The sequence below is a fragment of the Seriola lalandi genome, unplaced genomic scaffold, assembly GCF_002814215.2.
Source record: "Seriola lalandi dorsalis isolate HSWRI2012SDOR001 ecotype SW California unplaced genomic scaffold, Sedor1 jcf7180002054955, whole genome shotgun sequence".
Lineage (NCBI taxonomy): Eukaryota > Metazoa > Chordata > Actinopteri > Carangiformes > Carangidae > Seriola > Seriola lalandi.
In genome coordinates, this window is record NW_019525506.1 from 1041945 (window position 1) to 1067122 (window position 25178).

The 25178-nt window shown below is 40.5% G+C and overlaps 1 protein-coding gene across 1 annotated transcript in view; it reads left to right on the forward strand.

Moving 5' to 3' along the window:
• The window catches only part of ccser1 (coiled-coil serine-rich protein 1), a 117188-nt gene extending 92558 nt beyond the window's left edge, over nucleotides 1-24630 (forward strand). Inside the window, exon 11 of the mRNA XM_023395012.2 lies at nucleotides 19340-24630. Coding sequence (XP_023250780.1) covers nucleotides 19340-20158 — 819 coding nt within the window. The 3' untranslated portion in view covers nucleotides 20159-24630. The remainder of the gene's footprint in view (nucleotides 1-19339) is intronic.
• Nucleotides 24631-25178: the final 548 nt, after the last annotated feature.

Sequence of the window (25178 nt, forward strand, 5' to 3'; positions counted from 1 at the left end):
TTTTTTTCTCATTTAGATGAATTTGTATAGATTTGTTTTCGCCACATGAATTATCCTTTTTTTTTTTTTTTTTTTTTTTTAAATCAGTGTCAAAAAAGCCTACAGTAATTACATTGTCTGTGATACAATTTTGTAAACAATAACAGAGGAAAAAGTCCAAAGGGGATGAATACTTTTTATAGGCACTGCATATGTGTGTGTACAAGTGCTTTCTGCAGGCTGAGATGAAAGGCCATTTGCCTTTGAAGAGAGGCCTGTATCAGAGCTCTGCACTGCTCTACATACTGCTAGAAACCACAATCCTTTTTTTGTCATTTTAAAAATTTATTTTGAAACTTGGCTTTATTTTATTTATAATTTTTATCCTTTTTTAGAGTGACATGATGTCATGTTTCATTGTCTTGCCACACGTTGCCTCTGTCTCTTCTGGCTTTTTTCTTCCATGATTATATTTTTCACATTAATACTTCATGGCTTAGTCTGAAATGTCTGTGCTAAGGTTTGAGTTTCTGAGTTTTTTATTGTTTCAGTTTCTGTAGGCAGGTCCATTAAGACTAGTAACAGATTTTATATTGCCCTAAAGACTTGTAAGAAACTGAAGAACTATTCATGTTATTATCCTCCCCATTCCTCTCTACCACACAGACATCCCCAAGAGTTACATTCAATAATTTTGAAAAAATTAAAAGTGGGAAACAAAAATTATATTTCCCCTCTTCACTCTGTGGCAAGCAGCTAAATAAATCTAGCAAATATCACAATGAAGCTTTAGAACAACATCAAATAGCATGTTGACTGAAAAAACAAATTGAGAAAACATTCAACTCCAATAGCCTCTTACACAAGTTACTGTAATCTATTCTATAGCTGCACATGTGCACGCCCATACAGTCAAATACACATGGGGACACACACTCGCACACAATAAACCATGTTCCAAGCTATTAAAAAAGCAATTAGCTTGAGCTTCATAAGAAGCAAGATTTGGAGAAAAAGCCATGGGAGTTACATATTAGCATTGGAAAGAGAAGCATGGAGGAGGAAAGGAAAGGAGAGAGGGGTAAAAATAAGCTCCATGCATTTGAATTGGGAAGACTATGCTGTTATGTCTGTGTATGTGGAAAGCAGCAGAGGGAGATGATCAAAACAGGTGTGCTTGAGTTGGTGGAAAGAACTGGTGGGACGCCAACAGAGGCAACGCATGAGATGCAAGACATATATTTAATCCACATGAAAAATACAGCACTCAGACACAGAAGAGGACAAATTGCCTGTTATTGCAAAAACCAGCCAAAGCTGGTTTGCCTCCAGCGTTTGAATTGAAAAAGAAAAAATAGAAAATAATCTTTTTCATTGCCGCTCGCTCTGTTAATTACAGTTAAGATACAGCCTATAATTGAGATTTAATGTCTTCCTTTTGTTACACTTTGGTGCCCAAAGTACAATATGGAGATGCTTATATGTTAAAGATTGTGTTTGATAGAAAGTTGAGATGCTGGTCAGCCTCAGAGAAGGATTGAATTCAATTAATTGAAAATTAAGTAACTTAAATAGTAAATGAACAAATACTAAATTATTTCTTTTCTGTCTGCTGAGCTGTCTCTCTCTGTATATGTGCATGCAGTTGAAATTGGGATGAGTACAAAATGAAACCCACTATAAAATCCTTACATTTATTGTATTTATTTATTTATTCATTTTCAAAGTTTATAGTTAGGATGCTTTCAAGAAGTTGTTTCATTGTTGTTACTGTACATGAGAAAAACCTTTTCTCTCCAAACACTTTGCTGATTAAACCAACAAATATACGTTTGTTTTGTCACAGGGCATACATCTTGTGGAGTAATAGTTTTTTCATGTATTTATTTGTCATCAATCAAACTTTATGACAATGCATAACTTACAAACCCATTTTCTACAAATTATACACAGAATTTACCCTTTTCCTGAATAAATAATGACCAGAGCTCGAAGAAAATATGGAGAAACCATGTCAAAGATAACATCAATTTATTATGTTGACTGTAGTCACTGTATTAACTTTGAAAACCAGGCCAATACTACTAGTTTCATCCACTGGTATAAGTTTTGCATCCTGTTTCAAACATGAAATGCAATGGTTCATTCTTTCTCTCAGCTACATATCCCCATTGAGCACATGAAAGCCAATTACATGACTCTCATTAACTCATAGTCGTCCCCTTTGAACATGGTTAATCATGCTTGGAGTGCCGAGAGGATAGAGATTAGGAGGCCTGAACACACACACACACATGCAGAAACATGTCAAGGCGCTGGGGATTGTTTATTTAAACTGTGGACACATAAACACTGATGTGAGATTTGACTTGAGAAGCTGGCAGCTGTGGTTGTATTATTACTATTATGCAGCAAAATCCTGTGTTTTCTTTTCCTGGACATCAGATGCATGACCCTGCTTTTTTGGTTGTGTGTGTGTGCGTGTGCGTGTGTGTGTGTGTGTGTGTCTCACTAACACATGTTGGTATGAAGCCAGATGACTAGAAGGAACACTGGTTCATTAAACACATGCAGGGCATTGAGATCACAAAACACACAAATTCAATATACAGTGGAGAGCATGTTAAATCAAGCACGCTCCCAGTATAACACTCCCTCAGACATGCATCAAGACGCCGCACAAGCTTACACACATGCCAGAGGAAACACAGACACATGCACACTCAGAGCGCAGGGTGGTCTAACTGGGCCTCCGTGATTCAGGACAGATTCAGGACACTTTGGGTTCATTAGTCAAACCAAAGTAGGACAGATACCTTTAGAACTTAACTCTTCTCTTCTCTTCTCTTCTCTTCTTCTCCCTCCTACTTAGCCTCTCTTCCTCTCTTTTATCATGTTCTCTCTTTTCCCTTTCTTCTCTTGACCTCCTCCTTTATTCGTCTCGTTCTCCCTCGATGTGTATGATCTTTTCCCTTCTTTTTTCAAAGTCTCCTTTTCATCTGTTGGAAACATAGGGCCATCTGTAGCAGTTCTAGCCCTCTCTTTGTTCTCTCCATCTCTATCCCCTTCTGATAACTCTTCCTCTCTCCCTTTCTCTCACTCTCACTCACTTTCCTTCTCTCTGTCTGTGTGATACACTAGTGTGGACGCAGATACAAGCTGTGAGTTTGATCTGAGACAATTTGCTGCAACATTAATGAAAGCATAAACTCACATGAATATTGATGAGCTATTCTTTTGGAATCTGCAGATTCCGGATGGCCGGGAGGCAAAATTGTAAGACACATACATGCACGCACGCACATGCATTCGCACGCCCTTGCGCGCGCGCGCACACACACACACACACACACACACACACACACACACACAACACAGACAAAGATGGAATATTTCACCGACAAATATTGCAAATGAATATTCAGTGACAACATGAAATCTGAAATTGTTAGGGTTTCTCATGTTTTCCCCCTTTGAGCAAGGCAACTCAGCCCACTTAAACACACACACACGCATACACACACACACACACACACACACACACACTTACTCATATGCTTTGGTTGTGGTGTTTGTTTCCTCGTGTTGATTTCACATGCTAAAGAGAAAAAAGTTTGCATGAAGAATCTTATTTTTCATGTGTGAATACATCTGTGGATAAGTTTCTGTGTCATAAGTCTTGCTAGTAAGTGCTAATGTCTCATGTTGTGTGTGTGTGTGTGTGTGTGTGTGAGTGTGTCCATGTGTGGGTGGTTATATTTGATTTGCAGTAAGTTAGAAAGTCAGAAAACCCTTGATTCATAATTTCATTCTCGTTTAATTATTCACACAGATAGTTAGATATTTTGGGAATTGCGCATATTGGCTTTCTTGCTTGGAGTTAGATGTGAAGATCAATACCACTTTCATGTCCCTATGCTAAATATGAAGTTAGCGCCAGCAGCCGTTTAGCTTAGTACAAGACTGGAAACAGCTAGTTTGGCTTTGTCCAAAGGTAACAAAACCTGCTTCCAGCACCTCAACAGCTCATTTATTAACATATTTTAATGTGTGTGTGCAATCTGAGCAAAAAGTGAAGTGTAAAAACCACATGCCGTGGCTTTATGGTGGTTATGTGCCGGACTATTCTTTTGGGGCTGGGAGAAGTAACACCTTGTAGTCTTGTCATCACCATGATGTTGCCAGGCAACCATTGAAGACTCTCATGTACCTTTTTATTGAACACATATAAGCACAAAATACCCCAAATTTTTAATTGTTCCTCTAATCTTAACAGTTTAAGTCTTCTGCCCAGTGTATGACCATCCTGTTACCCTTTGTCTTTGTCCATGCGGACACGCGGGTCACCCTCCATGTTGGAACAGTTTCCGTTGCATAGTTAATTTGGTACTGTTCACAGAAATAATCAGGCAGAGGGACACTCCTATAGTTTATTAGAGAAGTGTGCATGTGTGACTGAGTGTTTTCCGCGTTTGTGTGCCTCTCTGAGTGGAGCTGTCAGTATGAGAAATTGTCTTTCTGTGCTAGGGGCAATTTTTGCCTTCACGTACCAAATTTTTAAAGCTTTCTTTTAAACTCCAGGGCAGTCTCATCAGAAATCAAATGTGGGCCTAATTTGTTTTCATGAAAGATAACAAAACTCAGACTGTGCCAAGTAAAAATGTCTAAACACACAGTGTGTATTGAATAACTTGATAAAATGAGAGTTGGTCCACCTCAGTTGAAATGCTAACTGTGATTTATCTGTTATTTTGGCTGTGTCCTCACAACTTTAAGGGAATTTAATGAACCTTCAGAAATACTGCTGCTCAAACTTTCATAAACCTTTCTGGCTTTGCTTGATCGTGTATGTAATGTATGTGTATGTGAATGTGAATCAGTATCTTTGTATCTATAGTTCTCTTTCCTCAGCGCTTTTTGAGGATACGATGAGGATAATTAATCACATAATTAACCTTTTCTTTGTATTTCTGTCTTTCCATCCTTATCTCATCATTTCTCTTACATCAATACTGTTATACAGTCATAAAACTATTCTTATTCTTATTCCTCTCTTTGTGTTGTCCGTCAGCCTCTTTCCTCATTCTGCGTTCTCTTTGCTGTTTTCTCCTCATGTTTAATAAGTAAGGGGAGAGACATTCAAGGCCCTCAGGAAGTCGGAGATATGACACATGACACATGACACTTTGCGCTGCATGCACCTACACTCACTGATAAGGCACATGAACCTGTGTGTGCACACGTACATATACACACAAACAGTCATATGCAGCATATTCATCATGAATACCAGGAGTTGCCGTTGACAGATTGACTCCAAAGGGAAGTGAAGGACAGAGATTTCCGTTCATTCCTCGACCGCCTCCTCTCTCTTTGTACATGTTTAAATTTATTCCTGTCTGAGATTCATCTTTTACCTACTTCATCTTATCTGTGAGGCATCCAGTAAAATAACATGAGTTGTAATTTATTGTACATATAACACAGGGATTAACTAATCAATCAACTAATTTGCTGATATTTCTTCTTTTTTTTTTTTTAAATTTAGCATCACAGGTATTTGTTAAATACTCTCGTCTAACTGCTTGACTTCTGATTTCTGCTCATATAAGGTTGTGTTATATTTCTGAACCAGATGTGCCTCAACTTGTTTTGGCACAGCAGATAACAAGTCCAAGTTTTACTCTTTCCACATTCGGATGAATAGAGAACAATTTGTGTTTTCCAGGCACTGAAAAATTATTCAGCTCCTGTTTTGCTCAGATTTGTATTTGCAGCTGCTGCACTCTGAGATAATCTTTCCAGTGAGGTCGGTTGGTCTGGGGCCACCGTAACTGCTACGCAATGGGCAGTGATTTAAATACTGCATTTTAATGTATCTGCCGATAACAAGGCTAAAAATGGGACACAGTGCAGAAACAATGACAATACCAATGTAGAATGTAGGCTAATGATCTCTGTGGCTTTTATATGAGAAAAGATTCAATTATTCAGAACAAAAATAGTTCATTAAAACATAATTAGAACAAAATAACTTTTGCAAACTAATTTTCCATGTCCAACCTCATTTAGAAAATGTGTCTCATTTGGAAAAAATTATGTCTTTCTGGATTCTTTCCAGGAGCTGTGCACCAACAATTCTGCTCAGCTCATACTTGTAGAGTATGTGTTTATAGGCACAAAATTCTACCATGAATCTTTGCTCAAAAGGATGGTTGCATTTAATAATTTATTCCTATGATATAGTGGCTGCAGTCTTTCTTTCTTTAGTGAATCAGTTTTTGGTTTTGTGCCAGTATTGGGCTGCTCTTGATAATCTGACACAGTATGCCAATCTGTAGCATCTGTTTTAACAACACCTCATGGACTATGTGTGTATATGGATGTGTTAAATTCAAAGTAATAAAGCCCATTTGGTCTTTCATAAGGTGTAAATTTTTCCAGATCTTCTTGCACTTAAGAGAGGAAAATACAAGCAAAGAGAAACTGTGTTAACACTTATTTTTTTAATTGAGACGTCCCTCCTAATCAAGCATCAACCAACAACAGTTACTAATGACGGCTGCACAGCTGGATCACCTGTCAGTTGTTTTAACTGCTCTGGGATTTGTATTCACACAGATAATGTGATGGACTGCCCAAACAATGAGGTTGCACTATTAGTGCTTTTTTATTCATGTCCAATATAAACCCAAGCTTTTTGTTCCTTAAAGGCAACAGCTTGACAAGCATCCACAAATGGACTTCAGACCTGTGTTTAGACTGTGTCCACGTCAATCAGTAGTTAAATTTGTCATTGTATTTCACACAGTATGCTCAGACAGTTGCACTTTGTCTAAGTGCCATACATCGATAGGTGTTTCTAATGGGCATGTTTACTTAATTGCTAGCACAGTGAAAGTGTCAGTATCTTTGTTGGGAGAGCTCAGTACAGTGGGATGCATCAATATCAGGCTTCGATGTCAAATATACAGTTCAACTAATAAAGAATTCAATTCAAGAAATGAAAAATGTACCAATTTCTCACATGAAAAGGATGATGTAGGAATTCCTGAAAACCAAGGACTACCTCTGAGTGTGACTACACAGAAGGCTGTATTGAACTAAAGTCAGTAAAGATTAAATGCATATTCACTTGAATGGGGAAGTGTGTCCAAACTTTTGACTGGTACTCTAACTCGAGCCTTTTCTGTTACTACAACACAGAATGGCTTTCACACATGAATTCATCATAATTTTCCCTGCACAGCTGTGATCTTTCCTATAGTGGTATCTACGCAGATACTCTGGGATTTTTTGCAAATGGGTTCGTGACATCTGTTTCTGCTGCCACTCAGCTATAGTGGAGGTAAATACAATTTCATTATTGGCCCACACAGAATGAAAAAATGATATTAAAAACATTCAGTAGCAACATGTCTTACCAGAATGTCCCTGTAAGTGGATTTCCACAGACCTCACTGTGAACAGTTTTCATTGAAACTATTTTCTGTGTGAGGAATGGTCTCTATAAAAACTGTTGACACTGTCTTCTGTATTTATTGCCTCCACAAATACTCACTTGTCTGGAGCTAACTGACCAAATAAGGCCTAAATGGGGTTTGTGTTTGTGAATCAAGGTGCAGGCCCATTCTGTTGCACCATCCCACAATGCGAGCCCACAGGACAGGCTTGTTTAGCTGTGACAAACAGGTACTTGGCAATTTCATGACCCGAGGTGCTGAAGCAGCAGAGGTGCAGCGGGGGGTTGGGGGGGGTGGTTGGGAAATGGGTTGAAATAGGAAGAATTAATTGTAGGTGTGTTACGAATTGGCAACAGTCGTAGCCAATCAAATCAGTTAATCTTATTTTCTTTAACAGCAGTGCATCATGGTACACTGACTGAATCCAGGCCAACTTCAACCAGGAGGAAAACCAATGTTTTGTGCAGGAGGTCACAGAAAGAATGAAAGGAAGAAAGACACTGTGCCACTGCAAGGTCGCAACTTGGCACAACTTAACATTTAGCTTTCCTGCACAGTGACTGAATTACTCAGCAACTCCAATAACTGCTTGCATATCAAACACATTTTCCCATTTTTAGCGATGTCCCCATAGCACCATGTTGATCCACCAGAGTAGCTGTTGATAATAGTCCTGTATCACAGGAGAACTCTCAATCTTTCTCCTCTTCTCTCCGTCTTGTTGAGTGAAGTTAGGTTGCAGCTGGGCAGTCAGATGTTTTTTCAGTGTGATGACAAAAGTGGCAGCTGCAACATTATCATCAGGCCTCCCAGACATCTGATGGAAAAGTCTTCTTATTTCTGATTCTTCCTTCGACTCAACTTCTCTTCTCCTCTGCTTTCCTCTTCATACTTCATTTTTCAATCTCTCTTTTTCTCCCCCACCCCCACCTTTTAGATTTCCTGTATTGTTTCAGCTCTCCTGGGCTGTCACACAGAACAAGATGAGAAACCGGGGAAGCAGCTTATCAGCTGCGCCAACTGACAGGAGGATCGTTGTGTGTGTGCGTTTGTGTTAGTGAGACTGTATGTGTTGGTAATAAGGCTTGGTACAAACCTCTGTGTGCTTTGTGTGTGTGTGTGTGTACTTGCCGCAGTGTGAGCACATAACTGCATGAGTGTGTATGAGTATTTGTAATCAGTCGGTGCACTGATGTGGTGGGGGAGTCTTTGATATACACAGACAGTGAAAAAGAGTCTCGGCTCCCATCAGGTTCATGCTCCATCAGTGCTCACCATTGCGTTACAAGCCCCACTGCTCTCTCACACACGGACATACACAGGAAACGCACACACAGACACAGACACACACACACACACACACACACACACACAGCCATATGTAAATGTACACATCTGTGTGAAGATGCTTACACTCACACACAGGCACCGAGGCACCACTCCTGCTGCAATTCCTGAGGCCTCCCACATGAGATGTATCAGAGATATATCACTCTGACAGTCCTTACCACACTGTCATAACGACAGTCTTCATTGTTTTCCTTACTGTCAGTCTGTCAGTCTATCCTACCAAACTCCAGCTGTCAAGCCCCTATACTTTATTGTTAAAGTGTTACTTATTTATGTTGGTCCACATCCATTCCATGCCCAACACAATGTTGTTTATCACACCAAAAAAGTTAACTATAGCACGGAGTGACAAAAAAAATCACACATTATCAGCATTGTTTTGATCACACGAACATCTCTCGCCCCCCCCCTTCTACAAATGTCAGCACCCAATGAGCCTGTTGTTATATTTCTCGGAAAAGGTGTTCTGTATGGTTTGGATGAGAGAATCAGGGTATTTATCCCCATCTGAAGATATTTTATTTAAGAAAGCCGATAAGTGATATGTAAATCCACAAAAACTTCATTACCTTGAAACAGTATAGCAACACTTTAGTTTGCCCACTGTTAGACTCAGCATCATAATTCCTAGACTTGAAATACATAATTTATGTTATTAGAGAGATGGAGGAAAGAAATTATGTTTTTTTTTATGCTAAACTGCAACCTTGCAAAATAGTAGATTGGGTTGAAGGACAAAATTACAGGGGTGCAGTTTATGTGAGGTGTATGTGAGTAGGAGAATCCTAAGGTTTCTGTACTTTTGAAGCATTGTCAAGTGTCAAGTGTCCCTGGGAGATGACACAAGTGAAAATTCAAGCAGCAGAGTTTTGGAAGAGTTGGACATTTCCTATAGAGTTTTTTCCAGAAGTCCAGAGAGGATGCAATTTAAGTATTTGAGCCAGAAGATGTTTTGAGAGTATAAACTTGCAGCCCTCGAGACGCTTCTCATGTGGAACTGCAAGGATAGTGCACTGTGTGACGGGCAAAGTGAGTTTAAGTAAAATAATATATTTCGATTTTTTTCATCATTGCTTAACAGGGAGCCAAAACAAGACATGTTTATGACTACAGATGGGGACAGATGTGGTACAGCCTAAGCTTAAAAGTTACAGAGAAGTCCAGTAAAATGTTTGGGTGTTTGAGTGTCAGTCATTAATGGGCATGCATGCAGGCAACGTGAGGGATATGGTGGAAGCCTTGGGCACAGCTTTCCTGCCCCTGGAGCCTGGAGGGTGAGACCGATGGAAAAAGGAGAAGCCAACAGTGGTAGCCTGATTAAAGGTGGAATAATCCCAGGTCCACTGCCAGTTCTCAGTTAGACAAGGGAGGTCAAGCCAAGGGAATGTACTCTGACAAGAGTCCAACACTAGGTGTGGCCAGGCTTCATCATTGTGAGGATAACCCTTGGTAAAGCAATGTTGTCAACAGAATTTGAGGACTAGAAAGGTGTTACAGCGGGTATTCGGTGAACATTGGGGACATTTTTGAAATGTAGTATGGGGACGCTACGGTAAATTCGCACAAATGAAGCAACGCATTGTAATCTAGAGGAATAGTTATATGCACATGGTGAGCAGTGGTGACATCTTACAGGAACATATTAGGCAGAGAGTAATGCTGAGCATAGATCACATATTCTGCGATAATTAGACAGCACCAGCAGGGACCATGTTGACACCTGGGGGAGCTGCCAGGTGCAGCAATCAGTCCAGTTACAGCTGAAGCGCACAAGAAAGGGTAGTTAGCTTTATGTGCTGGTGCGGAGCTCAAATCAGGTGGATATGGAGATGTTGTTTGTGGCAGAGCAGGTAAAACATCAATCTACTCATTAACTAAACCATTACACATGTACAGGGTCCTGGGAGGGGCTGGATAATTGTCTAGTACACATAGGGGTAGATGTACTGTAGGTTACACGTGGACTGGTTGCCATTCTACCACAGGGTTAACACACATTGACATGGAAACACATTCACACCTACAGGCCACGTAGAGTTTCCAATTCACCTGACCGGCATGTGCTTGGATAGGAAATCAGATGTGACAAAATGAGCATGGCAGCACAGAAGAAAACCCAAATATAACATTTTCTCACTGTAAAACACAGTAGTGCCATTTCAATTTGGACTACTGTAGCTCTCATATGATTATGTGAGCAAGTATCATTTTAATCTTAGACCTATTTTTCTACTGCCCATTCTTTTTATGAGAATAATAAAAAGAAAACAAAAAAAGAGCAGAGGCAGGGCAAAATGATATACTGTAACTAGACATAGATTAAAGATCCAAGCAAGGAGATGCTTGTCCAGTTTTGTTGATTTAATTCAACTGCAAAGGTGAATATTGGATTGCATTTAGTAGCTTTTATGTTCAGGGTGACATGGATACATGGCTGTTTGAAGCCTAATGGGTAATTGGGTTGTGGAAAATTGAGTTTTTATGACTTAAATTGGGCATTAAATCAGGCCAATCCCGTTCAGCCAAAATGAGCAACAGCACATGACAAGCATATAATTCCCAGCAATCCTTTAAAAATAGAAGTTGTGCCATTGGTAAAAGAAAAAAAAAAAAGTCACCACATGCATTAGGGTTATACCTACAGAGATGTCGGTGTACTGTACATACAGTTTCCATCTACTGAGCTGAGTGGAGATTATGGCAAAGTCAATGTTTAATAAGTAGACAGAATAAAATATACTTCATGGCTGATATTTAAACAGGATTATGATTTCAGTGGAAAATTAAGACTTTCTTTGGATACTAATGCAACCCTTGAAATTGATGGCCTTGGCACATTAGTTGTTCCTGCAGTAGCAACGGTGTCCCAGCCTCTCAACCATGTAGCTTTCCATCAAAGTGACTTTCTCTCTCCTTCCTTATATTGATGCTACTTCTCTTACACTCATCATCTCTCTGTGTTTCTCTTTATCCCCGTCTCTACCTTCTTATTATCTCTCTCTTTCATCTGCTGTTACTCTGGGTCTGTGCTGTCACCTTTTACTCTCACTTTGTCCACTGTTGTTCCTCGCACTCGTCTGACTATCTACCCTCTTGCTATCCTCTCCTCCTCCCGTCTCTTCCTTTGTTGTTTTACCTCACTATTACCTGTGTCACCCCCTCCTCTTATTTCTTTGACCCGCTCTTTTCTCTTTGTTATGTTTTTTGTCCTATCTCTGTCTTATATCCCACTTTCTTTCACTGTTTCCTCCTCTCACATCTTTGTCCTTTTCTTATGCTTCTACTCCTGCTCCTGTTCCTTTATTCTACTTCACCCTCTGCTCCACAAACCTCCCTCCCTTCATCCTATCTCATTACCTAATGTTGTCTTTACTCATTCACTCACTCTGGTTTTTCCTTGCTTTTGCTTGTGGTTCTGGGCAGTGTTCACTAAGCATATTGTCACAGGCTGGTGGGTGAGTTTCGCCATGATTACACACACACACACACACACACACACACACACACGTGTATGTGCATGCACACACAGACCTGTTGGGGATGGTGGTTGATGAGCAATGCCAGGCTCTCAGCATCCATGCCCATCAGAGCTGCTCAAGAAACCTCATTAGGCCTCCTGGCCACAGCATGGCACTGGCTTCAATACTTGCCAGCCTGCCTTTTTCACTGTAGGAAGAATTTGAAGTCCTGGGGCTATACACTTCTCAACATCGACAATCATAAGTAGTGACTTTGAATCACTGATGAGAAGTTCAGCAACTCCAAAATCAGGAGGCGAGCTCACTGGACGCCTGAAAACCAAAGTGAACCACGATGCTATCACCCCCTGCAGCTGTGATCCAGTGAGAGGAATCTTGCTGTTGCTAGGCAATATGTCATCAGCTGTCAATCACTCATGTGTCTAAAAGGTACACGCAGTAACTCAACAGCAGCTGAATTCAGGCAATCAACAAAAGTAGTAACAAACAAATCTAAACTGCAGCTGACACTTATTCCTCTGGTTCATTTATGAAGAGAAAATGTCAGGCTCTCTCTCAATAATGTTCAATTGTCTTTAAAAGGAACAGTAGTTACTGGCTGCTTAGAAAGTCACTAGAAGTCATCAAAGGACATTGTGGACTAATTTGCATTATGATTATACAGTATTTGCCACACTGGTCCTGCTCTCCCCAGGTGCTGAGAAGAGGATGGGGCTACACTGTGTATATGAAGTGCTGTCAACAGAGGCATCAAGTTAGCAACAATGGTTAATGTGTCCCTCAAATATTCACCGGTTTGAGAAGAGTCTACACTCAGCTCCCATATGTGCGTTTGAACATGTGCACGTTATGGTTTATGTGCCATATTTGATGTTAAGGTTCGCCATTTTTCCTCAAGGCTATTGCTGTAAATAAATTTGTTTTCTGTTCCCAATTTCTTTGTAGTGAAAAAGGCAAGAGATGACTCAGTCTCAGACACTGTAATATATTCAGGCCTTCAGCCACATTGATATGCAGTGGAGTCGCCCTGTCTGGGAAATTGTAAGTCTAAATATTTATCGAGTTATAGACACACACAACCCTGTTTAATACTTGTGGGTTGCAGCAGGTTCTTGTGTTTGGCTGCTGTTGCTCAATATAACAACGGCCTAATGTAGATAATTTTCCAGTAGTTCAGTGACAGGATTGAAGATTGGTAGCACTGTGAGCCGATTAGCTGTGCAGTGCATCACATTAGTGTCCTGCCTCGCAGTGTGTGCCTCCAGCAGGAAGGTCCAGGATGTGACATCCAGCCAGCTGGTTGGCATTTTGCTGCAGTGTGGGCCGGATTGACAGCAAGAGCGACATAAGCTCAACTTTTGTCTTCTCTTATACTCCATCTTTCTTCATCATCTCAGGCTCAACCCCACCCCAACTGTCACCACTGAAAAAAAGAAAAAAAAAATCCCCTTCCTCCCCCTCTTTCTCTTTCTCTCTGTGTGGTCTCCAGACTGCAGTAGCGTACCATCAATCCTCCGGCTGTCAGGGCCTATTCAGCCCTGCTTGCCGCTGGCATTCTTAAGCACCAAGTTACATAACGAAGAAAGAGAAAAGAAGGGACAAAATAAAGGACAGTGGAGAAGGTGAGAGATGAGAGAAGGAAGGTCACGAGGGAGGAAAGAAGGTGAGAGTCAAGGAAAGGAGCAGGCTTGGTGACTATGCTCATGCTTCGTTCTGTCAAAGATCAGCCTGCCAACTGTTAAACTCAAATACCCCCACAGCAGTTATCTGGGTAGCATTAGCATTCATTGAAAGAAACAACAATACAGTAAAACACTGACTAAACCTACTGAATGTACACAATAGCTTATAGCTCAACTAAAAGACAGTGTCCATTTCGAGAACTGAACCCCGTCTCATTCTTTGCAATTTTGCAGTTCCTTCGTTGCTTTCATAATTCAATTTCAACAATCTACTAATTTACTGTAATGGACAATGCGCTTTTATGGCTCGGGCCAGTTTTTGTGCCCTTTCCCACAATTTCTGCCAAGTCTGGTAATTCACAGAATTAGTTTTGATCTCTGAGGTTGTTTACTTGTTTTGTCCTCTCCTCTCTAGTTCTTACTTTGGTGGAATCACTAGCCTGACTTATAGGAGATTTACTACTACTGTATTTTCACATTTTAATGTGCTTTTCTGCACCATATAAGTTAAGTTTCACATAAAAATCAGAGAGACAGGTGAGATGTGGAGTGAGACAGCAGTTAAAAATTGGGAGAGTTGTATAGGGAAATGCAGAGGCAGGGAGGAGAGGGAAGCTAAAGATTGAAGATTACAACAAAGAGGGATGAAGAGAGGAAGGGGAGAGCAAGGAAGCTGCTTCAGGCTGAACAAGAAACTGACTTCCTAAGGGGATTGTATATTGATCAAAACCAGCAAGTTCAAAGTAAAGGTATGCTACGGCCTTGAGACACCAGGCCCAGGCTGCAGTTTCACCCCTTGTTTGATTGTTTGTTGTCGATTTACCCAGCAAAGTGCCTTTTGTTGATGTGGGAGACTCTGCTGTACTCACCTTGTCTGTGAATATTCAATGATGCTTTCTGGGCAACAGCACAGGAAATAATAGTTAGAGCTTTGTGGGTTGTTTCTGAGTGTGGACGCCATGTTTCTCAGCCTGTTTTGGCTCATCAAAAACTAATGCAAACCAGTGCGTAGCACTCGTGATGTACTGCCTCAGAACTCAAAAGGGATTGTTTGTCTTTTCAGTTCTCACATAACAACAGTGTCGTTAATTATGGTTAAAGAGACGAGATCAAATTTACACTTCCTGGGTTTTTTGCACCTTGACAACTTTCTGTCACACGGAGAATAAATGAGCAAACAAATATGAATGAGACTGTCTGTTGAGATAAAGGTAGACAGGATGAGGTAGCATGGTTTGGGCTCACGCAGCATCAAGGCTGTAAAATGTATTTGGTTATCATCTAAATAGGATTTAGAGTACCATCCGTGTGGGTGTACTGTACTGTTATTGTATCTGCGCTGAACACCCCAGCATTTCACACTTTCAAAGAACCACAGGATTACTTTGTTCACACACAGAGTATGTGGGTGTCACAGAATATAAAGAATTCACATTTACAAACTTTTACCTCTCTAATCTCACTGTGAAGAGTTGGAAACTTTTTGGGTCCAATGCATTTCAGCCCCATGGCCTTCATTAGAATTAGGTGTGTGGGTGCAGGAATACAGAGCCATGGTGTGCGACTGATGGCAGTTGGAGTGCTTTGTTTAGGCTGGTGTTACACCTAGCTATAGTCTGTGTTGTTTTCTATAATTACTTAGCTGTAGTTTGTTTGAGGGGAGCAAAAGTCACAAAATAAATCTCCCAATCCCTCTCTATTATGAAAATGACTAAGACAGGCAAATGCTGTATAGGGATGTTTTAGTGTTTTAAAGAGCTCTTTTATGCAAACTTGGCCATTACCACATTGCTTTGTTCTTCACTGCCCAATAAAAACTAAGGCTGCAGGAAAGGGCCCCCTTAAATCACTCTGATTTACCCAGGTCCATGTGTGTGTGTGTGTGTGTGTGTGTGTGTGTGTGTGTGTGTGTGTGTATTTATAGGACTGTGTGTGTAAGAGAGACTCTCCAGAGTGTTTGCACACACACAGGCCGCTCTGTCACTGGCGATGAGGCAACCTGCTTGCCGCAGAGCATGTACTTGAGAAAGGACACCTGAGTTTGTAGTCCTGCTCTCTTTTTTTTTCTGTGCCTTGCTTGTCTGTTCTTCTTGCTCTCAATTTATGCCCCTTTATCTCTTTTGATCACATTCTCACTTCTCTCTCATTCATTTATTCCTGTCCTCACCTATTTTGCTCTTTTCCTTTACTCCTCATTGTGATTGACCTTTTTTTCTGCCTTCCTTGTGCACTAACACATATGCCGCCCTAGTTTTACCCCAGTTTTAGGTGTATTTGATGCACTGTATTTAATTAATTTTTTTTTAATTTCTTTCTCCCAAACTTGGATCAAAAAATGTCCCTTTGATACATAGCATATGTCTGTACAACCAGCTCTTGTACTGTGCCTGGTAATTATTTCTTTCAAACTTGTCTGCCAATTTGTATCTTGCATTCTCGCCTTACCTTCTGTTGTTTTCTCAAGTATCTGAGGGTGGAAAAACACTACCGATATTTTTTCGTAAGATTAGCAATTTAGCCCTAATTAAGCCGTCCCACATAAACCTGCACGACCACAGTGGATATTCAGCACTGTGGCAATTCCCTCATGTTTTTTCACAGCGCCCCTATGTAGAGAATTTGGCTGGAATGGAAATTCTCACTCCTCTTAATTAGATCAAGGATTCTGCAAGAAGTCTTGTAGTGTTTATCCACCCATTAGAGCCCATTAGAAAGCAGAGACACACTCCCCGAGCTCTTTAAGTAAGCTGTATAGACGACACACTGTTTGATGTTTTGGCAGAGCGCTGTTATGCTTGGGTTTTTTTTTTTTTTTTAACAGTTGGACATGAAAGGACACAACGGCTGCGATTTTAAAGTGCAGACTGTTTGGCTGCAATTCGGATTTTTTTAAAAGCCATATCAAATGAGCATATCAGAAACAGTTTCCATGTTTCTGTGTACTGTAGGTGGGGGATTACAAGCATCAGAGACATGCAGTATGGACAGATTAAGATTTCATTAACAAGTGTAACAGTCTTTTATTGTCAACATTTCGTAATGAGCTGTCTTACACATGATTGTGTAAACCATTAAAGTAAAAAAAAAAATTTAAAAATTCTGAAATTTTCTCTTTCTTTGAATTAGATGAGAAAGAAAATCTTTGTATTTGCTCGTCATAAAGATCAGTATCAAGGACAGAAAGGTTCAGAGCAAGCTTCTTCACTTTTTTTTTCTCAGGACCTTGTTTACTTATCATATTTACCCCACCCTGTAGTCCGCACTGCCTCAGACTAAATTAGAGCCCAGTACAGTCACAGCTAAATCCTTATAGAATCCTCCCATACTTTGAAATGCAAAAAAAGCTAGAAATAGCACCTCACAGTAAGATATTAAAAGTCTGGTGGTGTTCAGGGGCTGGAAACTTTCACAAGTCATTGCACCCACAGAGTTTTCCATCCACAGTGTATAATTAGCACTACTTTCTTTTTACTGCATGAAGAGGACTACCTTAGATATAATTTGTAGTGTAATCTGTTCAGACCACTTACTTATTGAAAGTGTCCAGGTAGAAAAGGGGTTTGAGTTTTTATCTGCTGACCCCATATATACTTTAATTAAAACTGATACTTCAATTTGTCCTAGAAAACATTCATTCAAATCACCAGCGTGAAACCGATTACATCTGTATGTACACTACAAAACACAAGAAGGTGTTCTGAAGCGAATCTCACAGGCCATGTTACATCATTTGATGAGCGTAAATTGACACCCATAGCAAACATTGTACTTGTTATATAGACAGGCCAATGATATGTCACAGCTAAAGTTTCTCTGTCCAATAGGCATCATTTGTAATACACACTGTCTCACTTCCAGATTCTTTGTGATCCCCCACTTTCGCTCCCCCTTCGCTTCTTTAATTTGATTTCAGGTTGACAGCATTATCTCATGAAAAGAAGCTGTTTCATCTAATTAGCATTTCCACTGTTATACTGTACTTATTTGGTTAGCCGTGTTCTGGCTAATTAAGTTTCTACCTCTCACACCGAATTCCTGTCAACAGCCTTAACACAGTGATTACATTACGTTTAATATTAATTTGCATGCACAAGCGCTCAGAAACTTGATCACCTTCATACACATGATAGCACATGGGCATCTAAATGAATGCATGCATGCTCACACAAAGATGCATATTAACACACGTGTTGCAGACATACAGTATGTGCGCATGCACAATTACAGAGACACATGCTCATCCATATGCAAACAACTCGCAGCAAACACCCAAAGCCTTTGTGTTGGCAAATGTCAACTTGGCTTATTTTCTCATGAGGTTCAGTGTCGGATGAGATCGTATTACTTTAGTGAACAATATGCACTTGGTCCCACTGCAACCGTTTTGTGTGTTTCTTTCTGTGTGTGGTCCAGGTGTTACTCATGTCCTATATCTGTTTACACAGTCACATTATGGGGACTTGTCTTCATTATGTGGAGAAAAATCAAGTCCCCATAACTAAATCATTAAATTTTAAGGTGTAGAAGTGTTTTAAGGGTAGAGTTTAGCTTAAGGTTATGGGGAAATGAATGTAAATTAATGTAATGTCGTCTGTCATGGAAGTCATGGTGTGTGTGTGTGTGTGTGTGTGTGTGTGTGTGTGTGTGTGTGTGTGTGTGTGTGTGTGTGTGTGTGAAAGGGAGCTGGGGGAGAGAGAATGAAGGGGGGACTGTGATGAGATATGTTGCATAAGGGGGTGCAGTGGAGTGTGAAAGAGAACAGGTGGCTCTCGTTTCTGCCATCTAGCTTTATGTGCCATCCTCCCCATTCTGTCTTTGTGTGTGTGTGTGTGTTTGTGTGTCTTTGCGTGCGTGTGTTTGCGTGCGAGCGTGCGTGTGTGTGTGTGAGAGTGTGAGTGACAGAGAGAATAAGATCCCATTGCTTTGTGGGTGGGGATTTGCCTTTACCTTGAACAATACATGCATGTTACCTTGTTGGTTTGTCTCCTCGTGTGTGACTGTGTGTGTGTGTGTGTGTGTGTGTGTGTGTCTGTCTTTCTGTCTGTCTGTCTGTCTGACTATTCTTTAGTGAGCAGGGTTCCGGTTGGTTTAGAAACAATTAGAACAAGCTGCAGGAGCCCAGAGAGATCGTTCTCCAAATGTCACCCAATTAACAATCTATACTAAAACACACAACAGCGCTCTTTCTCATGCTGCCTGTCTCTCCATTTGTCTCTGCTTGTCTGCGTCTTTCTGTCTCTCTCCTATTTATTCCCCTAGGATATATCCAGTGAATTATTCTTGAAAAATGGCAGGTATACACAGAGACAGACGATGACAGAAAGCAGAATAAACAGCAGTTTTTTTTAATATCTGTCTTTATCTTTTTTCTCTTTCTCTCTCTCAGACCAGTCATCCAGGCCGGTGGTCAGGACTAGGCAGCAGCAGCATCCTGCCTCCAAGGGAGCGAAGGGTAGTGCGGGCAGCACTCGGAGGGGACCCCTCTAACCAGCACCTCCCCTATCATTATCCACCTCTGCATGGCCAGCCCTCTGCTTCTGAGCGACACACTGCCAGGGAGGAGCGCCACTGCCAGGGGGTTTTGGCACAGTCCACTGCCCGTAATCCAGCTCCAAATCTGGCTCCAGGATCCTCCAATCTGTCCTCTGTCATTTCTGCAATGTCAGCCCAAGCCTCACCTACTACTCCAGCCCAGCTTCAAGTGTCACACCCAGGCCCGAGTCCAAATCAATGCCCAGGCTCCGGTTTGGCGGCTGCTAATCACACCGTAATTCCATCTCTGTCCTCCAGGCAGCCAGAGGCGGTGTCCTCCTCTTCTGAGTCCATAACTTTAGGAGGAGGAGGTGGAGTGAGTCTGTCAAGTGGAGTAAGGAGAGGAGGAGGAGGAGGAGGAGGAGGAGAGCACCATCCTCTTAGCCATATCCCTCGTGCAGTTGGGGCCAGCGCCTCCTCAAGCCTCCACAGTCTTGCAAGCAGAGGAAGCCCTTCTCCAAGCGTCTCATCGTCCGACCAAGCCTCCCCTCCACCTCCGACTCCATCCTCAGCCTCCTCCTCTTCTTCCTCCTCATCCACCACATTTACGGGTCGTTTAGGACAGCCACCTAGAGGCCCTCTGTCTCTGCATAGCTACAGTCGTAAAAATGTCTTCCTCCAACATTCCCTACATACTGCCGAACTGCAAGCTCTGACGCAGAGAGACAGTTGAGGGCACACAAACATTTACACCATCCCAACCATAAGCAGCCATATCACTGACTTAAGTGACAAAATGTGTGACTTTATAGAAAAACTGCTGCTCCTTCAGTACAAGTTGCTTGTGTTTTCACAGTCTCTATTCCCTGAATCACGAACTACATGCGCTTACAATCACACTTGTCTCTCTTCACAACATAGACCAACCATTTTCTGACATTTTGTTCGTAGATTTGTTCGCTTAAACATACACTCATATGCAAGTGCACACACACACACACACACACACACTGGCTGTGAGTATGAAAAAGGCACTCACCCGTCTATCAGAACTCCCACGTTGTGTCATGCTGACAGTTTAGATGTGCTTACGCCCACAGACACACGAAGTGCACACAGACTCACAACCTCATATCCATGCATGCACACACACGCACACACACACACACACACACACACACACACACTCGCGCACGCACGCACTCACAGAGGTCTATTCACACACACTTACATACTCTCACACAGAGACATCATCTGTGATATCTCTGCCTCACAATCTGTACAAATAACAGGGTTTTAAACCAGGACAAAGACATGAGGTGTGTGTTTGATTGTGTTTTTGTTTATAAGATTTATTTTTAACAATTTATTTTATTATTTTTACCAGTTAAAACCATGTGCTGCTTAAGGAACTAAGGGAGTGACCATACTTTGTGCTTGTAAGAATATACTCTCACATTGCCAAACCCTACATCAGATCAACTCCTCATTCCTTGATGTCCACTTACAGAAGTCCAGAATAAGAGACATGTCTAGGTGAATATCTACATCCATTACCCATATACTGCATGCTTTTTAAAACTTAAGGAAAATACAGGTGAGCATTTTGTACTGCAACAAAAGTGGGGTCGAGGTGACTTTTAAAGTCTTTTGATAATGTTTCAGTATCAACTGTCACCTCAGTGTTTTAAGAAGGGAATCAAACATGCAATGACCTATAAGACATGAATCTGTTTGAAGAGTGTTTTGAAAACTAATTGTCTATCCTTCTACTCTCATAAATAAGGCATTACATGTTCTTTCAGCTTAATACTGGACCACTGTTTTTGTAGAAATTGTAGAAATACAATGTTGCAATATTACCCACATTATGTAGAAGAATCAACGTGTATCTGCAATGTTAGATTAGTACAGTACACAAGCTGAAAGGAAGAGTTTCATTCTAAAGTGAGATGTCTGTCATTTGAACAATTGAACTGAACAAAATTTTTAGATTCGCCACAACCAGCATTGGGTATTTTTTCCAGAATGGGTGTCAGATTTTGGAATGAAGCCTTTCAAATCTCCTTTAGGGCTGGGTATTGAAGAGGGATACCTACTGGTGCTTTGCTAAATGATAGTGTCAGTATTAATTTTTAGGAATCCAAAGGAAAAAAATAATGGGATTGCAGTTCACTGACACATTTTCTATGGTCATTTTACTATGGGAATCATTTGAGAAGAGTTGGTTTTCTTGGATTGTTCATAGAAAATTAATTGACAGAAAATAGTTTACTATATATAATGAAAAGAAATGAAACTGAAAAATGTTTTACAGTCTATTCCATTTGTAAAAGCATCAGCAAAGTGTTTTTCCAGTGATACCCAGTCCTTTTATGTTAGCCTTTTTTATCTTCCTGATCTCAGATGTGTTGGTTATCATTTTAAAACAGACCTAATGAGATGGCATTTGGTATAATAAGACTAGCAATTATGTTGTTTTGGACAGTGGGACACGTATTTTTTGAGTGAAATTTACATACACTGGAACTGCCATGACCTGCTGAGTCATACAACATTATTCACACTTTGGGTACGAAATGTGTCACAATTTAATAAGTGAGAAACCCACCTTTTTTGACTTCTGTGAACAACTGGACTGTATAACTACAGTACATGTTCAGTCTGCCACTGCTGAATATACACTCACCTTTTACTTTAATAGGAACACCATGCAAATACTTGTCAGGGCCTCCCATTGCTCTCAAAACAGCCTCACTGAGATTTGTCAGCTGCACATTCATGCTGCGATCGGCCTGCTCTATGACACCCCAACATGGTGTATTATCATGCTTGAAGTAGCCATTAGAAGATCCTAACCTATATCTGCAAGATTTTATGCACTGCACTGCTGCCACATGATTGGCTGATTAATTTGCTCTGTTGAACTGACGACACCGTTGAACAACCTTTTCTTTCACCATAGGATTTGGGGCAAATCTTATAATGTCAACCGGGAAATGGGAACCTGAGCACAGGCCAGAAGTTCAGAGCTCCCGGCATCTACAAAAAATGTTAGATTCTGGAGAAGTTGTTGACCTTATCTGTGTCTAAACGGCACTTGGCTTTAGGGAAGCTGTATAAATTGTGTGAGTGTGTTTTGTAATGCACACTTCATGAGGCATGGACCCGGTAGAGGTGAAGAAAAGCCTGAAGGAAGACAGCTCTGTTCCCACTGGTGGAAGCTACGATTCTCCCTCTGGTCTGCTTCATTTGCACGCTATTCACTTTTTTGTCCCCCTTTTTTCCATCATCTCTTCTCTTTCTATCCAAAATTTTTTTCCCCAGCTTATTTTCTCCCTGCCAGTTTATCCACTCCCCTTATTCCCCTTCAATATCTCCCTATACATTTCCCTCTGTTGTTTCCCTCAGCATCCATTTCTTTCTGTTCTCCTCTTTTTGGAGTCTGTTATCCTCCCTCCCCCTCTATCATGTCCCAGGTCTCTCCTTCCCTCCATCTCTCTCCCCCGCTTAGCCTACTTACCCAGAGCTTGTATTGTCATGTAGTGTATCTATCACAGACTCTGCTGCAGCCGCACTCAGTCCTGGGCATTGGGACCTGCAACGATGCTGATTCTCGTTCCAGCTTTCTAATCAGGGAGTAATTTTACACCCGGTGAATGGACAGCAGTAATGTGGCTCCTGAGGATCTGGACTCAGAACCACAGCTGTAATGTGAACTAAACATTCCCTGCTAGGTTTGTTTACAGGTGGTAGGTAGCAATGCTTTGTCACTGGCTGAGCTCTTAAGAAATGCTATTTGCATCCCTCATCAATGCATGTATCATCTGAAATGTCATGAGGGAATATTTTGCCCTGTGTGAGCTGCCCACTCAGATACATTTTTTTCGACCACGTTTGAAACAGCTGTTGTTGCTTCAGCTGTATTCAAGAGGCAGGCTGCCGGCCATGTCACATATCATAAAAGGAAAAAGCCACTTCTTAAATGGCACATTTTCATTTTTCCCTGTCCACTTGTAACAATGAAATGATATTGAATTTCACTGGGAAACAAGGGTCTACAATCATGAAGTGGATACACCTCACAAACCTCAGTTCTTCATTTTACATAGCAGCATGTTGTACATTTATTAGATTTCATTTGTTTGGATGTTATTTATTGTTTCTGCCTTATTTATATTTATTGTCATAGAAACACTTTCCTAAAAGCATCTTGGCACTAACAAATAAAGATACTAGTCACAAAAAATAATCATGATGGAAATGACAATAACAATAATCATATTATTATTATTATTATTATTATTATTTTAACAAATCACAGATATGCTGTCCTAGCTTTTTAATGTGCTTACTGTAATATTTTTTTTCTTTTTGAATTGCTGTAATAAAGAAATTGAATTGTATAATTGTACATAAACTTGTTGATGTTGACTGTTCATGAATATGAACAGTTTGTGCTCACTTAAATGACACTGAATAATAGGGTTTGCATACTTTGGTTGTTGGCACACAAGATTAAAACACAACAAAAAAACAATTCCGTTTCAGTGATAAATGTCAAATGCAGTCGGAGGTCAGAGCTATTACCAAAGCATTTCAGGCTATAGTTACACAACACTTACAAACAAATCAAACTCAGTAAAGTTTGGCCCCATGTTGAATGTTACATGTAAAGGCCAGTTGACCCCACCCCCCTTGAAATCCAGCCTTTGCACTATGACTAATTCTGCTTGAGATGACTTTGAAACACATGACTTTGCAAAGTTTTACCTAACTGTCAGAAAAGTGGATGATGGTAATCTATTAAAGCTGCTTTTTTCAGTTCAGGATGAAGTGTAAGTATATAAATCTATTGAGTAGACTGAGACTGTGAGCCTCTGACCAGTTAGCTCATTAATTCATTAGGGATAATCTGTCCAAAACAAAGAAATCTCTCTTCACAGAGTCAGTTTTTCACTTTCTATGGTCCTACTAAACGGTTTTTAAACTTTATCTGTTTGATAAGAACTGTTTGATGGGCTTATTTATGGTCAAAAATCCTTTTGGTGTGTTTACACAAAGTATTTCTCTTCGGTTTCTCTCCAAGATGGTTTTTGTCACGCTCACAGTTGTCTGTTCACATGATAAATGTTCTATCAAAAGACTTCTGTCCACTGTCTGCTTATTGTTAATATTTAATACAAATAAAATAGATGAAAAATATTTAGTGGAGATTGTGATTTGATTTTTTATTTTTCCATTACTTATATCAGGCTTTTCATCATAAAATAAGGTGTGTCTGTTAAATGACTGGGACGTATTGAAGCAGAGAAAAAAAAGAAGAGCTGAATATATGGGACCGAGGCTCCATTGCCCAGGGTGGGTAGATTTGGCTGTACAAATCTCTAAAGAAAAGCATGAATAAAATCAAAGACCTTAAGGAGAATAAAGCACTGAATAAAGAATCTTCGGGGCCGTCTCTCTAAAAGATTGAGAAAAACTTTTTACAGTTGCAAAATTTGAGTGTACTTTTAAGGTTGTACACAGTAGGTGCAGACAGAAGTAATTTTACCTCATTTGACATTAGCCTCCAACCTATTTGAGTGAGTTTTCATTTGGCAGTGACCATCAAGTATGGCAGTGTTTAGAAAATCAATTATGGTATAATATGAGTTTGTGTGTGTGTGTGTGTGTGTGTGTGTGTTTGGGGGGGGGGCAGTAGATGTTGGCTGTTGACTGTTTACCCCTTAGGGGGGACCTGTGCACACTTC